A 16,580-nucleotide genomic window follows, 5' to 3' on the forward strand; every position below is an offset into this window, starting at 1 on the left:
CAAACTTATCCAAACTTATTGCCACTTATCTGGCATAGGCGGATTTAGGACTAAGTTCCTGGGGGGGGGGGGGGGGCAAGATTTTTTTTTTTTTTTTTTGAGCAATATGAGTTGTAATCAAGGCTGGATTTAGACTTAATATGGCCCTAAGCTGTTTCAATTTTTTGGTATGTTTTGTAGACCCGGACACTTTTCTGTCGGTGGCAAAAAAGGCCAAAGTGCCCCCCCCCCCCACCTATGTTTTCTCCATATGTTACATGATGGGAAATGGTGTCCCTTTTAAGTAGGGAATATACAGTAGAATAGGGGGGTCCGGGGGTTCTCCCCCGGTAGTTTTTGTAAAATAGATATAAATTTCTGCATTTGAAGCCTTCTGCAATTCGAACCACTCTGAAAAAAATATCAAAATACTCTTTTGCCAATTACGATAATACACAATAAAAATTGTTTTGGGCTGGACAATTCAGTGGCAGCAGTCCTCAGAGAGAAAAAGCGAGGGAGAAGATAAGATTTATGTTTTGTTATTTACTTACATCTGGCTGTTGGTTCAATTCAATTAGTTTTTGGTCAAGCCTTTAACCCACCCACAAATACAACAATGAATTAAGTACAAAATGATCAATAGTATAAAATGCTTTTAAAAACATGGTGTACAAATTTAGAAAATAGATAACAGGAGAGTACCACGCTGTCCATTTGGACAATTCATAATTTATACACTCAATAAGAAATTAAATTGAAGCACCCTTTGCTTAGGAATTTCAAAGACTCATCTAATCCGTTTCAAGGACTCTGTGAACAATTAAAATTATTTAATTACAAGAAGTGCAGAAAACGAAAAGGAATAGAGGTGGTGTTTTATTTCCAGGGGTTGGCCGGATTGGACCCAATTGGGTTGGACCCCAATGGGTTTTTTTGAAAAAACCCCATTTAAAAAAACCCATTATTTAGCGCACTTTTGGGTTTTTTTAAATTTTTTGAGAAGTTTCTTAAAAAACAATTAATTTAAATACTTTTACAATTTAAACTTCTATTTTATTTGTTCTTCACCACAGACAATGGACATAAAAAATGAATTTTGAACTTTAATAGTATTTCTTAACTCTTAACGGCAATTAAAAATACTTCAAAGATTTAAAAAATATATATTTAACTTTTATCTTTAACTGGTCAATAAATAACTCAAAATTATCTTGACTAAGTCCTGTCATGTCTGGTTTTCTCAATATTTGTAGATTGTACAGAGGAAACTACTCTAGCTAAAAGGCTTTCATGTGAATTATTTTCTGCAACCCGACACGTCACAAATTTTCGAATTAACAAGTTATATTTTTTTTACGAAATTAACAGGTTTTACAAATGGTCGGACAGAAAACAGAATAGGATGTACAGTATTTTCATTATCTTACAAAAAAGTTTAATATTTCTTAATCTGTACACAGAAATAGAAAAACAGGCAACATAAAATTCAAAGAAATGTCTTGATTAAGCTGGAATTCAGCAAATAGGGATTTAAACTACTTGAGGTTCTACAGTAGTTTTGCATAAAAAAAATGAAATACAATAAAGTAAAATGCAAAAAAAAATAGTAGTCAATTAAAAACGAACAATAGATTTTATCACTCAAGAAGTAATTTTGCCTTAACTGTTGGTAATCATGGAAACTAAAAAATCTGAAACTTCACCATTCTTGGGTTTCGTTGTCTTTCATACTCTTCTTCAGAAAACGCTGAATTTTAACTAGTTTTCCAGCTTTTTTTACCCCAAGACAATTCTTGTGCTTTGTTCATATACTTACGCTACAATATGCTACAAGTACTCTACATTTTTCCCTAAAAAAAGACAAAAAAAACCCACATTTCTTTTAAAAAAACCCAGCTTTAGTTGGGTTTTTTTTTGGGTTTTATTTAAAAAAACCCAAAAAACCTGGGTCCATGGGCTTTTTTAAAAAAAACCCAGGTTTTTGCCAACCCTGTTTATTTCCCCCATGCTGAACAGAATAACAATATGCAGTAGAAGTAAGATAGAAGCAAGCAATACAAAAGAATTTCCAAAATACTGCACTGCATTTGGGATTAAATAATAGCAAGATGTGAAACATGTGAGTCACAAAAAATCTATCTCAAGTACTATGTCACAAAAAATGTGAGAACCATGATTTTTACATTTTTGACGCAGGATGAGGCAAGGAACTGAATTTAACATATTTCGGCATTTATTCCTCTACCGTCTATCCCCTCCCAGTTGTTATAAATAATTAAATTTATGGTTTGTATCCGTACTTTTCCAAAATTTTCAAGGTTTTTAAGCACTTTAAAGTGAAATTTATTTTTTCAAGTCCTTCCCCCCTTCTTTTTGGTAAGGAACAAATCATGAATTTTTCTGGAGTTGGGGGACTTCAACAAAGCGGGTGTCCTAAGCTATATAGCTTGTTTAGTTTATAGGCAAATCCGCTTTTTTGAAATCTTTGTTTCAGTTTCTAATTTGCTGAAATAATCCTTGATTATTTTAAGTAATGCAGCTGAATACATAGCTCGTTCAGTCGATATTTTCACTTATATACTTGTCCTAATAGCTTTCAGTGCAAAGTAGTCATTTTCAACACATTTCAGCATCCCAGTGATCACGTTACTACTTGTAATATATTCTACGGATTTCTCTCCCCCCCCCCCAGAAAAGGACAGTCGCTTTTCTCTTCATTTTCGCTTCTGAACTATTCAAAGAAGAAAAAAAATCATGATTTTTTTCTTTTAAGATTTTTGAAGATTTATTGTTACTAGACTATGTATCAAGTCCTCCCAAGACTGGGGGGCATTGCCCCCCTTCGCCCCCATAAATCTGCCCCTGGCGGTGCGATGATTAACTGTTATTTTGGGAGAAAGTTATATAAATTTGATTTTTTTGATGCTGAAGAGGATAATTAACTTTAAATAAACTCTTTTAGTTACCGTTTTTTTCTTTAGATGCCTAAATTTTGAAAAAATGCAATCTTTTTACATCCAATATGAGAATCATATTTTATTCTTCAGGGGTCTGCCCAGAGGATATTTGGGTCCGTTAACGGACCCTTCACAAAAATCCGATCAACCAAAACGGACCTTTCACAAAATCCCGGTCAAACAAAACGGACCTTTCACAAAATCCCGATCAAACAAAACGGACCCTTCACAAAATTCTGATAAACAAGATCGGATCTTTCAGAAATTGTTTATTGAAAGAGCAAATCTGAAAGCAAAATAACGCATATTTCTGTGTATAATCCGCATATTTCTGTGTATAAACCGATAATTTTTGGAACCTTTTTTAAAGTCAAATTAGAGGGATCAGCTTTTACAAAATCGGCTAATTTTGAAAAAAAAAAATCTGCAGTCTAGGGATGCTCCTGCAAGTGATAAATAATTGCTACTGCCAAATAAATATAATGGTTGTTGTTTTATCACAGCTAATTAGCAGTGGTGTTGTTGTAAACTTTTCTGAAAAGGCATTGGTAAGCACTTTCCCCCCCCCCCCCCGCTCATGATTTAATAAACAGTAATTAATATATATCTGCGAAATGAACTTAGAACTGCAAAGGGATAGTAAGGGTGGGGGAAAAATATGATCACTTTCAGATAGGGTTACCAACTTCAAAATTATCACCACTTAGGGTCTGGCGTCTGGCGTTGAACCTTTAAAATGACTTGACTCGAAAATATTCTCATCATTTTACCAGCTTGTCAATATTTGCGTTTTTACGGGTGCGGTGCAATGTTTAATTGTTATTTTGGGAGAAAATTATATGGGTTTTGATTTTTCAATGCTAACAAGGATGATTAACTTTAATAAACTCTTTTAATTACCGTTTTTTTTTTCTTTAGATGTCTACATTTTGAAAAATGCAATCTTTTAACATCCGATATGAGAATCATATATTTTGTTCTTTTTTCAAGCTAACTTCGCTTTATTAGGATGCAAATAAATGAAAAGTCTCTTTATTTCTGTTAGAACTCTCATTTCAAGTTTTTAAAGCAAAATTTCATTTTCTGTTATGAGTCAAAAATTAAAATGCTGAATCGATGGTTTTTTTTTATTTTATTTATTTATTTATTTTTTTGCGTCAACTGTGTTCACAGATTTTTATGAAATGTTTATCATAGGACTCTAAAATGCAATTTTAAAATAATTTTATCATAAATATTTTTTACAAGCCGATTTTATACTTTTGATGCCTTCACTTTGAGAATTGCGATCTCTTTGCATCCGCTATGGGAATCCGATTTTTCGAATTTTTGATGATTATTACGCTTTGTTAAGAGGTAAACAATTAAAAATATCCTTTTATTTTTGTTAAAATCACGGAATTTATAAGTTTTAAACGAAATTCTGTGCTTTTTTAGAGTGTCTTGGGTCAAAAAGTTAAATGCTTGAACCACCTATTCTGAATTTTATGCTATTTATTTTTTTGTTACAATTATTTTAAATGCTGTACAGAAATATTCCTAGTATAATTTAACATAATGTAGAAGGGTAGATAAATATTGATACTTGAGAGGGAGATTCCTCCCCCCCCCCCCCCCCCGAGCCAAATATCGGAAAAACACTCCAGAATGATTTTCTCCACATAGAAGAGGAAAACACTCAACTTTAAGTTTAATTGATGCAGTTCGTGCCATCTCTAAATTCTAAAATTTTGTTTTAACAAAAAAAAAAATTTTTTTTTTGCAAAGTTATTTGATTTTTTACAAAATTAATTCATTTTTCAAAAAATTAATTGATTTTTCACAAAAAACGGACCCTGTGAAAAATCCTGGACAGACCCCTCTTCTTTCTTCAAGCTAACTTCGCTTTATTAGGATGCAAATAAATAAAACGTCTATTTATGTAACAACGCTTATTTCAAGTTTTTTAAACAAAATTCTATTTTCTTTTATGAGTCAAAAATTAAAATGCTGAATCGATGGTTTATTTTTTTATTTTTGCTTCAACTGTGTCCAGATATTAATGATATATTTATCATAGGACTCTAAAATGCAATTTCAAAATAATTTTATCAAAAATACTTATTTTACAAGCTGTTTTTATACTTTTGATACCTTCACTTTATGGATTGCAATGCCATTTCTTTCCATCCATGGGGAATCGGATTTTTCGAATTTTTGATGTATGCTTTGTTAAGAGGTAAACAAATAAAAAAATATTATTTTTGTATAAATCATGAAGTTTATAAGTTTTAAACCAAAATTCTGTGCTCTTTAACAGTGTCTTGGTGCAAAAAGTTAAATGCTGAAACCCTGCCTGATTTTTTTTTCTTATAATTGTTTCAAATACTATAATACATGTAACATTTATAGTTTAATTAAACATAATGTAGAATGGTTGATAAATATTGATACTTGAGGGGTGCCCATCTCCCAGAGAGCGATGCCCCCCTCCCCCCTCCCGAATACTAGAAAAACGCTTAAGAATGATATTCTCAACAGAGAAAACTCAACTTAAAGTGTCAATGATGCAGTTTGCCATATCTCAAAATTCTAAAATTTCATTTTTACAAAAAGATTTTTTTTTTTTTTGCAAAATTATTTGATTCTTTATAAAATTATTTGATTTTTAACAAAAAAAATTTGATTTTTCACAAAAAACAGACCTTGTGAAAAATCCTGAACAAACCCTTCGAAAGTCTACCTAAGACCTTCATTTTAAACGTGTTTTACTCGAAACTTGAAAATGTTTACTGTTCACTTACATCCCTTCGTTTCTCACTGCCTCAATTGTATTTAAAAATGATGTTCACGACTTGTTTTTAAAACAGCAAGCAAAATCTTTAATGGAGAAAGAATGCACTAGCAATGGAGATACTACCATGCATTTCCCTTTAATTCATCATTGAACAAGTTGCATTTCATAGGTTGGTGGTGGTAAATAACAACAGTGCGCGGTTGTGTGGGATTAATGCACAGTAACTGCTGCATCTGATTTTTCCCAGTCACGACAAATCTTGCAACAGCCGCCCTTACCCAACTACCTTCCATCTTTTATATAGACTTGTAACGGAAAAAGATGAATTTGTTGCACCCTAAAAATTGCCGTTTGCTCCCCCTAAATCTAGCAGTGCACAATAAGAAGATATTTATAACATTTGAGGCAGTGAGAAGAAAAGGGATGTAAGCGGCAAAATTAAAAATTTGGCAGAGATAACAAGCACAAATGGCATGTGAAACTCTAGGGGCAAGAGATAGTACTAGCCCCCCTGATAGGTGCTGCAGTACAGTATGATTTAGAAAAAAATTCAATGAAAGCCTACTCAGGACGTTATCTTTAAACGTGTTTCACTCAAAACATAAAAATGTACACTAACATGTGTGTTACATGTTACCCTTTGCTCCTCACTGTCTCATTTATGATCTTATTTTTTCATTTTTTGTCTCATATATTTGGTAAGACTATTTGGTAAGTGTAAGAATGGCTAGAGTGGTTATTTAAGTCAAGATGGCTCTACTAAAAATTATATTCAAGAGGCCAAACAAGTTTTTAATGCTCTAAGTAGAAAATTATAGATAGAGAAAGAATCGTACTTTGAGGAAATTCATTTCATGTGGCAGTCGGAAACTACAGCAATAAACGAGGCTCACTGTACCTTTTGAGCATTGATCAAGAGCAATTAAAAGGTGAAAAGCAATTTAAAAATTTTAGTTATTTTCTTTAATTAATATTTACTTTAGTATGCAAGTTGACAGCATGAGGAGCATATATAGGATGGAATTTATTTTGGGAGGTGCCCCAAGACAAATTAAAAGCTTCTTAGATTTAAGTTTAGTAATATCAAAATCCTTACTCAAAATGAGTAGTTTCAAATTTGTTTAGGGAGGAGTTCGGGCCCCTCCAACTCCCCCGTTAAATACACCCTTAATAAGACAGCTAATGCATTCTTACTGGTTTTCTTTTTAAGAACAAGCAATGTAGCATTTGCACACAAGGCGTCGTCATAGCCTAAAAGGGTATTTCTATTGTCATTGCATTTTTAACACATTTAGATTGAAGTATTAGAATCTTTGCTTTATAAATTTTATGTAAACCAACAAACAATTGCTTTAACAAAAGAGAAATAACCTGTTTTCACGGCATGGAAACATCTGTATGCACTTTCATCACACTCTAATTCAACGTCAGTTTGGCTTGAACTACCCGGCAGGTATATTCTAGACGTACTGCTTTCCCCATTTGCTGTATTTTCTTCCATATCTTCACCATCTTCCTCACTTCCCGATTCTTCTGTACCTTCCATTTCGATATTTTCAACTTCTTCGTCGGAAGACACATCATTAATATTTTTTTCAAATGCCATAGTTTCAAATATTTTCAGAAAAGGGGTTTACAAAAGGTAGGCAGCAAAGTAAACAACGCACATGGCCTAAAGAAAGCGCGAATTTTCACCTTTTGATACGAGAAACATAATTACATTATATTCAGCAGAAAGCGAGAAAGGAATGAGAGAAATTCGTTTATATAAGTCTCTCCTTTTCAATAAGCACTGAATCATGGCTTTGGGTTTCCGGTTTCGAAAATATTGCAGCAAATGGCACTAGCAGAGAAACCTACTCAAGGCTGCTATTATTTTTTGCTATGTTATTCTATAATGAATCATGTCTTTTCCAATTGTTTTTAGAATGGTTCCTTCCTTTTTTTTCATATTTTATGCTTGATTTCTTAGGATTTGGTTATTATTTCTTAATATAATTGCAGTAGTAATTAGTGATGGGCATAATCGAGTTCTCATAATCGAATCACTCGATTATTCAAAATCATTCGAGAACTCGATTACTACGAGTTCTCCATTATCGTATCTCGAGTTCTCTATTATCGTATCTCAAGTTCTCGATTATCGTATCTCGAGTTCTCAATTATCGTAGTTCTCGATTATCACTTTTCGAGTTCTCGAGCGATCAACTGCCCTGTTGTCATAGGGTTGCCCCCCCCCCCCTATGACAACCATAAATTGAAGTTTCAGTGCCTACGTATGCCTCATGACACTCAGGACCGTTATTTCGAACTTTACAAGAAAAGAGGAGGGGTTTTAAAGAGCATCTTACGGAGTGCATATTGTGCCGAATAACAATAAAAATTTCATTTATATGAGCACAATAATTTCTAAAAGCCAGGAGGGTTCGTCCCTTTTTAAAACCCTAAATGACAGGCTTGATGGCACATCTGTATCTCAAGCGCATCCTTGCCAAAACAACTCGAGAATTCAACTCCAAAAGTCACGGGTGCCACCCCCCCCCCCCCCTCTCGCAGGTCAATGGCGCACTCTCTCAAATGTTACGGAGCATCCTTCTAGAAAAAGCTCGTCCCCACCCTCCCGAAATGAGATTTAAAACAAAAACTCTCAAAAAACCGTTCCCAAAAATTTCAGTTTCGCAGGATGCGCCCTGGAAACCCCCTCCCCCCTCCCGAAAATGAGATTAAAAAAAACCTCTCAAACAACAGGCCTTTAAACTTTTAACGGCTTAGGCTGCGCCATGTCCCCTACCCCCCTTAAGTGGGCACCCCTTAAATTTCAACTCAATTCAAAAAAAGCTCAGAAAATGAACTAACCGAGTACTCGATTCAAACATCTTGAGATCTCGATTTGAAACATCTCGAGTACTCGATTCAAAAGATCTCGAGAAGTTAATCGCTCGACTGATCGATTCCAAAGATCTCGAGGAGTCAATCGCTCGAGTACTCGATTCAGAAGATCGCGAGAAGTCAATTGCTCGAGTTCTCGGTTTCAAAACATCTCGATTGCAATCGCTCGAATTCTCGATTTCAAAAGATCTCGATCATCCATCACTCGATTATCAATCGTTCGAGTACTCGATCTAAAAAGATCTCGATTAGTTATCACTCGATTATCAGAAGTGCTCAATTCCCGAGATCTCGATTATCAAAAGATCTCGATTATTCCCATCACTAGTAGTAATTAATAGTGGCGCAACCAGAGGATAGGCACAGGCCCGTGCTCCCCCCCCCCTCACCCCAGGATGCCGAGTTGAATGTTTTTTAAAACATCTTTCTTATTGGAAGAGAAGAAAATAACGCGTCTTGGGAAAACAAAGTGATTTTGAGTAGAGGAAAATAATAATATTGGGGGAAAACCTTAATTTCTTTTTAAAAGAAATCTTTTGATTCAATAGTTACAGTTTAGTGGTCCATCTAATAGTGTCCCCCCCCCCGCAATCCTTCTATTTTTCTGGCCTTTTCTTTTTTTCTTTCTTTTTTTCCTAGCTCATCTAAAAGACGTCTTCAAAATGCTACTCCTCCGACCAACCTCCCCTACTCACACACACACAACATTATTCAGCATCTCAAATTTTTACTTCCAAATCATACATTTCGCAAAGATACCTCCAAATACCTAACAACATAGAAAATCGCTTAAAATTGCGTTTTTGAGTTTCAATTTCGAAAAAGTACCGGCCTGAATGTTTCCAAATATAGTTTTATAATCACGAATGGGCAGATCCAGGGAGGGGGCCACCCCCCCCCCCCCCAAGAAAATTTCAAGAATAGTTAAAATCCCCTTTTTTGAGCAAAAATGCAAAAAATATCCCTTATAACAGGAGTGTCCCCTTAAGGACAAGGGCGCTGCCTCCCAATATCGCGCAGACCCCCCCCCCCAATTTTAATGCCCCATGACCCTTTTAGGTGGACACCCTTGATTATGATACATACAAAGTTCAGGGATGCCAATAACATGACCCCCCAATCGGAAGCCCCTTAAAAAAGAGGAAAACAGCATTTAAAACGCCCCTCCCCCCAAAACAAATTTTAATGGCGCAGTCTGTACCGTGACCCCCCTTCCCTCCAGGTGAGCACCCCTTCAAAGTCTAACAATAAGGGAAAAAATGAGAGGGAGCCATAGCCACCCCGAGAAAGTTTCAAAAATGGTTAAAAACCTTTTTTAGAGCGACTAAAGGAAATTCCAATTTGATTAAAAAATGATTCATTTCAAAAAATTAGTTTTTCTAATGTTCAAATTAAAAGTATAAATTTTTACTTACAAATTTGCGCAGTGAAAAATCTACGCTAATGTATATTTCAAATGAAAGCAGCTCTAAGCTTCATATTCAAAGAAATTTAGACGGTCATTTTTAAAGAAACATTTTTTTACATAAATAATATTTTTTAAATACTTTTTTTACTAACCTGTCTTTTTTTACTACGTGCTGTGTGTGAACCAAATGATTTTGAAATTACGGTGTTTTTTTATTGCTTAGTTTAATTTTGTGCGATTACTTTGGAAACGAAAAAATGAGCTAGATTATGTTTTTGGCAATTTAAATGCCGTTGTCATTGTCTTATGAAAGTGTTTAAAATCGAAGGCAAAATTTTAGACACACAAATACTAAAAGGAAGAATATAATTGTAATAAATAGTTTTTGAAATTATCACGCTTTTGAAACGAACTAAAATATATATATATTTATATATATATATTAGGGTGGTCATTATTTTTGAAGTTGCAGATATTTTACGCGACGCCCCCTCAATTTGTTCCATTGTACAAATAAATGATCCTTGCAAAATTTAAAGTCAATCCATGAATATTAACACGTGCCCCTAGGGCCCCCTTTTTTGAGTTTAGAAGAAAAAATTGCGGATTTTCTCATTTTTATGCAAAAATATTCTAACGTTTTATATTTAAAGTAATTTTGAACCTCAATAGGTGCTGCTACTTGCAGATTGACCATTCTCTCACTTTCATTCTGTAAAATTTAACATGTTACAGAGAATAAAATGTACACCAATGGCCTTGGGTCAAGCGTACCGCTCTTCTGCACTGGTTCCAACCAAGCGGCAGGGGAACGTTTCTTCCCATCAAGATGGATACAAGAGATTCTATAGTCCATTAATGTATGACCTAAGCCCTTAATGAACGATCTTTGACAACAACAAATTGCCTCCTCCAGGCTTTGGGGGTGTTGATTTACAAAATTCCCTGTGTATGTAATAGGTGTGTCAAATAGAGTCGCAAGGTTTCAATGCTATAAATATAAGTAACTGTAATTATATTTTAATTCGCTGTTCTTTAGTTATAAACATACCTAAATGCTTATGCAATTTTTAATTTTTAAAATATAAATTTCGAAAAATCCTCGATTACTGCTAACATAAAAATATACTGTATTTTCCATAGCTAAAAAATATAAACTAAAAAAAAATATCCAGATCGGAACAATGTAGAAATCTATACTTAAAATTAATTTTCTTCTATTTCAGTACATAGTCCTTTATTATCGTCAAATTCTTGTGATTCACAAGATTTAGAAACCGAAATGGGTATCTATCCTAACCTGTTAAACTTTTGTTTTCTACAGCTGGTCTACCACAATGCAAAAAAGCTTGACAACTATTGATATCTGCTCGCCTTTCATCACTGTTATACAAATGCCATATTAGGAATAAAGATGTTGTTCATTTATTTACAGCCTATGTAGATGTAGTAAATTTAAATCCAAATGACCTAGTGATCAATCGTTCATTCCTTAAGATCGAGCAAAAGAAAATCTTCGAGAGGTAAAATTAAATTTCATTAATTTAAATTTAGATTTTGTAGTTATTCACTGGGATACAAAGCTACATCCAGATGTAACTGGAAAAAGAACGCCGACAGGATTACTGTGATAGCTTCGGGTCCTAATATTGAACAGCTACTCGGAATTCCTTAGATATTTCTTCAGTTGTATATGATATCTTAGATGATAACTCTTTATTGCTAACTGTTCTAGCTGTAGTGTTTGATACAACGACTTGAAATACTAACCGTATAAATTGTGCATGCAATTTTTTGGAGCAAAAATTGAACGGTGATATATTACATTTGGATTGCCATCATCATCACTTGAAATCGTACTGCAGAGTGTGTCGTTAAAGAAGTTCTTGCCTTTCTTATTCCTAGATCAGATATTTAATTATTTAAGCGCTTCAAAGTTTTGTGGAAAGATCTCCATCATTCAGAACTTATAAAATTTCAATCAAGTACACATACCACTTAAATTCTAAAAGACGAAGTGGATGACATATTAGTGTTCGTAAAAAGCGGAATTGAGAAAGATTACAGAGAATTCTCATAACTTGTAATAATATTTCCTGGAGAATTTCCTCCTACAGGGATATGTTTTCGACAACTTGGAGCTTATCTCTGAGCCACATGGGTGGCAAAATGAATTTTTGTTTGAAAATTTTTATATTTAGAAAACAATTTAAATTGACCTTACATGAAAAGAAAGCCCTTTAATGCTGTTTTACAAAGCTCTTTTACAATTAAATGCTGTATGAAGATATGGTTTTTCGCAGTAACCCAATCGAGGCTCCTTTGAATAATATAATATGTCTGAAAAACTAGCAGCGTACAAAATGACGACAAACATGCAGCAGAAGCAGTGATTGGAACATTCATAAATCACTTATGGTATTTAGGGGATCAACTAGTAGCTTTGTCCGTATTGGATGAAGGAATTCACTTTGAAGATAGGAAAAGACTAGTCCAAAAATTGCTTGTGATAAGGAAGACGTGTCTGATGACTGTTTAACAAATTTCAGATAACAGTATATGATTTAGAATACTTTCTTAGTAAAGATCTTCCTCTTGATGGAATCAATTACGAGTCAATAAAATTGTTTGATAAGTTGAAAACACTAAAAGATTTTTTCCTATTTGATCCTGATTCACGGCAAAATGTTTAAGCTATTTAAAGGGAAGAGAGATTGTTAAAATACTGAAAATTGTGAATGATACAACTGAAAGAGGAGCGAGCACAATATTAATCGAAGAATTTCACAACTGATTTAACAAATATGAGTCACAAAGCAATTTATTTTACAGACCGTCCAAGACTATCGGAAAAAAATACACACTATCGAGATACATTGAGAAACGCGTACGATTCAGGAAAGTTTCTAAAGCATTATTTCATTCTTATTCAAAGTAAAATCTTTAGATGATATAAAGTAATTAAAAAGTTTAATTTTAGTGCTACCTCACTGTAAAATATTTTGCAAACTTAGGAGAAACGACGTAATCGTCTGAAGTAAAAACTCGGAAGATTTGTGAGAAAATTATCAAAAGTGTTAAAGTTCAACGGCCTAGGAGCACGTGTTATTATTGACCGGTCGAGTTCAAATTTTGCACACGTTACTTTTTACTATAGTGTCACAAAACTTAGGGGGGTCACTTGTTGAATTCCGCAAAAAAAAATTTCCCATATAAATAAGGACCACCCTAGTATATATATATATATATATATATATATATATATATATATATATATATATATATATATATATATATATATATATATATATATATATATGTGTGTGTGTGTGTGTGTGTGTGTGTGTGTATATGTGTGTGTGTGTGTGCGTGTGCGTGTGTGTGTGTGTGTGTGTGTGTGTGTGTGCGTATAAAAACTCGCAAAGTCTTGTGTAGATTTAAAGCCCCATAGAGATTCACTACATGACTATAAGAAGTATAAAGAGTACATACACATATATATTTTCACGAAAATAAAGTTATATCGGTGATTTCGCTTTTAGAATATTTTGTGAATTTACTATTAACAGAATCAAAATTTAATTTTCTCTAAGTATAAAATGAAGTCCCCAAAAAGCGTCTGTGTGTTTGAACTCGCAAAATTCGAGAACTACACGGCCGATTTCGATGAAATTTTCGGTTTGTTCCTTCAAGTCCTGAAAAGGTTTGCAGACCAGTTCGAAAAAAAATTCGATGACTAGTTCTTTTTTTATTCCAATTTAGGGCCAATTTTCTCATAAATTCCCGATTATGGTGATAAAAAAAAATTACTTGCACATATTAATATTATATATCGTTGGAAAGAGTAGAACTTTCCGCGTTCTGCGCAATTTGTTTCAATGATCTAACTTAATTACGACGGGAGTTATCTGCATTTTTAGCTCGAATTTTTTTAGGCTTAGCTGAAATTTAGGCACTACTTTCTGCATTAAATCTATTAATATAAAGTGAAAGGATTGTCCCACAGTTTTCTTTTCCACAAAACTGAAAAGAGCGGTTTTTTTACTCCAGATCTAACATGACCTATGGTCGAAAGTTTAACTCTCTATCTCCGTTAGAAAAAAACTTACATGCGAATTAAATGAAGTTCAAAAATCTGTTCTCTATACTAGTTTTTAACCATTTTCTTTTCCGTTTCCACGGTAACGCTTTTTAAATCCATTGTTTATTTCCATCTTTCTCATTTTCAATTCTTAAACTTATTTTACTTTGTGTTTTCCATGGTTACGCTTTTTAAATCCATCTTTCTCATTTAAATTTCTTAAAAGTATTTTAATATCTGTCATCATTCGCAACTCCAACGAACTATAGGGGGCGCTGTAGCCACTTTCTAATGGCGGACGAAAAAGGTAAAACAAACGCACGTGGTAACGAAGAAAATGCTAAGAAGCCTAGTAAATTTTGTTCGTATGCATGATTTTTTCGCTTTTTTCTTTTTAAATTAATTTTCAAAGTCATATTGATATTCTGGCCCACGTAGAAAGAAATGAGAATACAAGAAGCATTACTAAACGTTAGAAATTAATGCAAATTACGCAGTTCGTAGTTCTAAGCAGCCATTTCCACAATGTTGAATTCGATATTTATCAATTCTTGACAAAACTAAATAATAATTGTGGCCTGACAAGAATATTAATTAATGCTAGAAATTTTAATATGACATTACGAATTATTATCTAAAGAAGATGATACTTCTTTGCCTTGCTTGGCTAGCGCTTATTGTTTTGCATTTGTAGCTGAGTTATTTTTCTCAAATTCCCGAATCGGTTGATTTAAAAATTTTCTGTTTCGAATGTTTCTAATTTCTGAGTTATGATTTAATTATGTCATGCTATGCAAATCATCAACAAAATTCTCACGGATATATGGTGGTAGTTTTCTTTTCAGTTGATCTACCATTATTTCTTTTTACTTATCGAATTCTATTTAATCATTCTGCCATTTTATTCCACTCATGATGAATTAATTAAAAATGGTTTAACTAACATGCGGAATCTCGTCAAGGGTACTTTGCTCGCACAATACTAAAACTATAACCCTAAACAAATTTGGCGAAACCTTTCAGCTGAGAATAAAAGCAATAAAGTAAATTCTTTCTCGGTGAAACATTTTTCATTTCGTTCTACGTTAATATATCCAAGAAAATATTTTGCATGCTGTTTATTCCAACTAAATGCTGCTGTAAAATATGGTTAGTTAAATTAATTTAAGATTTAAAAAAAAACACCCATATTCTTACAAATTCACACAAAACAATAATTTTTTTTACCTGGTATAACGTTATCCAAGTTTGTTAATCTAGAGTTTTCTTGTGTTAACGCTTTCACCATTTCTCCATCAACTCACTTTTTAGAAGGAAATAAGGAAAACTAACATTATTTTGAGAAGCTCAGGAATAATATTAAGGGAGGAAATAATTTCTGTAGCTGAAAGCTATCTAATACACATCGATTGCGTTAATAAATACTCAGAACAAACTGTCTGTGTTTACGTCAACAGACACACGTGGAACGCAATGTGGCAATGTTTTAGTTTTTTTGGCAATTTTGTAAATCACCGCAAGGCAGCGTATTCGAGCGCTGGAGTTGCGAATTCTTAGGAGGGAAAATTTTGCATGATGGTTTTTTTTTATTTTTTTATTTAAGCCTGATTGTTGACTATACGTCACTTGACACAATTTTTATTTTCAAAGTAGACCGGGCAAAGTCGGGCAACGCAGCTAGTAATATATAAAGTTGAAATATTTCGCGAATCTCAAATTTTCTCTCTTACGACGGGCTCGTGAAAATAAGTGCTTTTCAGTATTAAAATTAACCTTGGGTAAATGGAGGGGGCGGCAGATTTCGAAATGCCGCCCCTATAGGGGCGGCATGAAGCTAAATTCGACCCTGTTTTGCAATACTCATGAGCCCCTTAGCTGTGCAAGTTGGTAGGTGCAAATTAGTTTGCAATTCTGTAAAGGAGTGCTCTTCAAAGCGCCTTTTTTTATACATAAAAATATCTCGGCTGTGCATATTTCTATCACGTTCTTTTTGTACTCGGAATGAGTTGTGTTCTAATTATAAGCTCTATACTTAAATTCTATTTTCTGCGAGAAGGAGAGGGGTTTTTTCATCCTATTCGAAACGGAACTTGTGACGCGTTTTTTATTCTCATTCATTCTAATAGATAATTTAAATTTTTGCAAATCAAATAAGATTGCGAAGCAATCTTTGAAGGTTAGTGAGCACTAACGAGCGCAGGGCGGAGCCCACTAGTGTTTAAAAATTAACTTGTTTTGTTTAACCTTGTTTCGTTTAAAATTTAGACATTTCGTTTAAAGTTTCATCTGCATTGTTTTGTCAAAGTTTGGGAAGCAGATAAGCGCTTTGCTTAGATTAGTTTGGCGAAAACATTTTATAACGCCAAGTGTTCCATGATGGGATAATTCCATCGAGTATAATAACAATGCTTGCATACTAATGAAAAAAAAGTGTTCAAAAAGTGAGAAAACATACGACATATGTATCTTCGTAAAAACAAAACAAGT

General features: G+C 33.6%; 1 protein-coding gene across 1 annotated transcript in view; it reads right to left on the reverse strand.

Moving 5' to 3' along the window:
* Positions 1-7,415, reverse strand: part of LOC129226046 (glutamate-rich WD repeat-containing protein 1-like) — a 40,225-nt gene extending 32,810 nt beyond the window's left edge. The window contains 1 exon segment of the mRNA XM_054860626.1: positions 7,087-7,415. Within this exon segment, the coding sequence (XP_054716601.1) occupies positions 7,087-7,321 (235 nt within the window). The 5' untranslated portion in view covers positions 7,322-7,415.
* Positions 7,416-16,580: the final 9,165 nt, after the last annotated feature.

Source organism: Uloborus diversus, chromosome 7, assembly GCF_026930045.1.
Source record: "Uloborus diversus isolate 005 chromosome 7, Udiv.v.3.1, whole genome shotgun sequence".
Classification (NCBI taxonomy): domain Eukaryota; kingdom Metazoa; phylum Arthropoda; class Arachnida; order Araneae; family Uloboridae; genus Uloborus; species Uloborus diversus.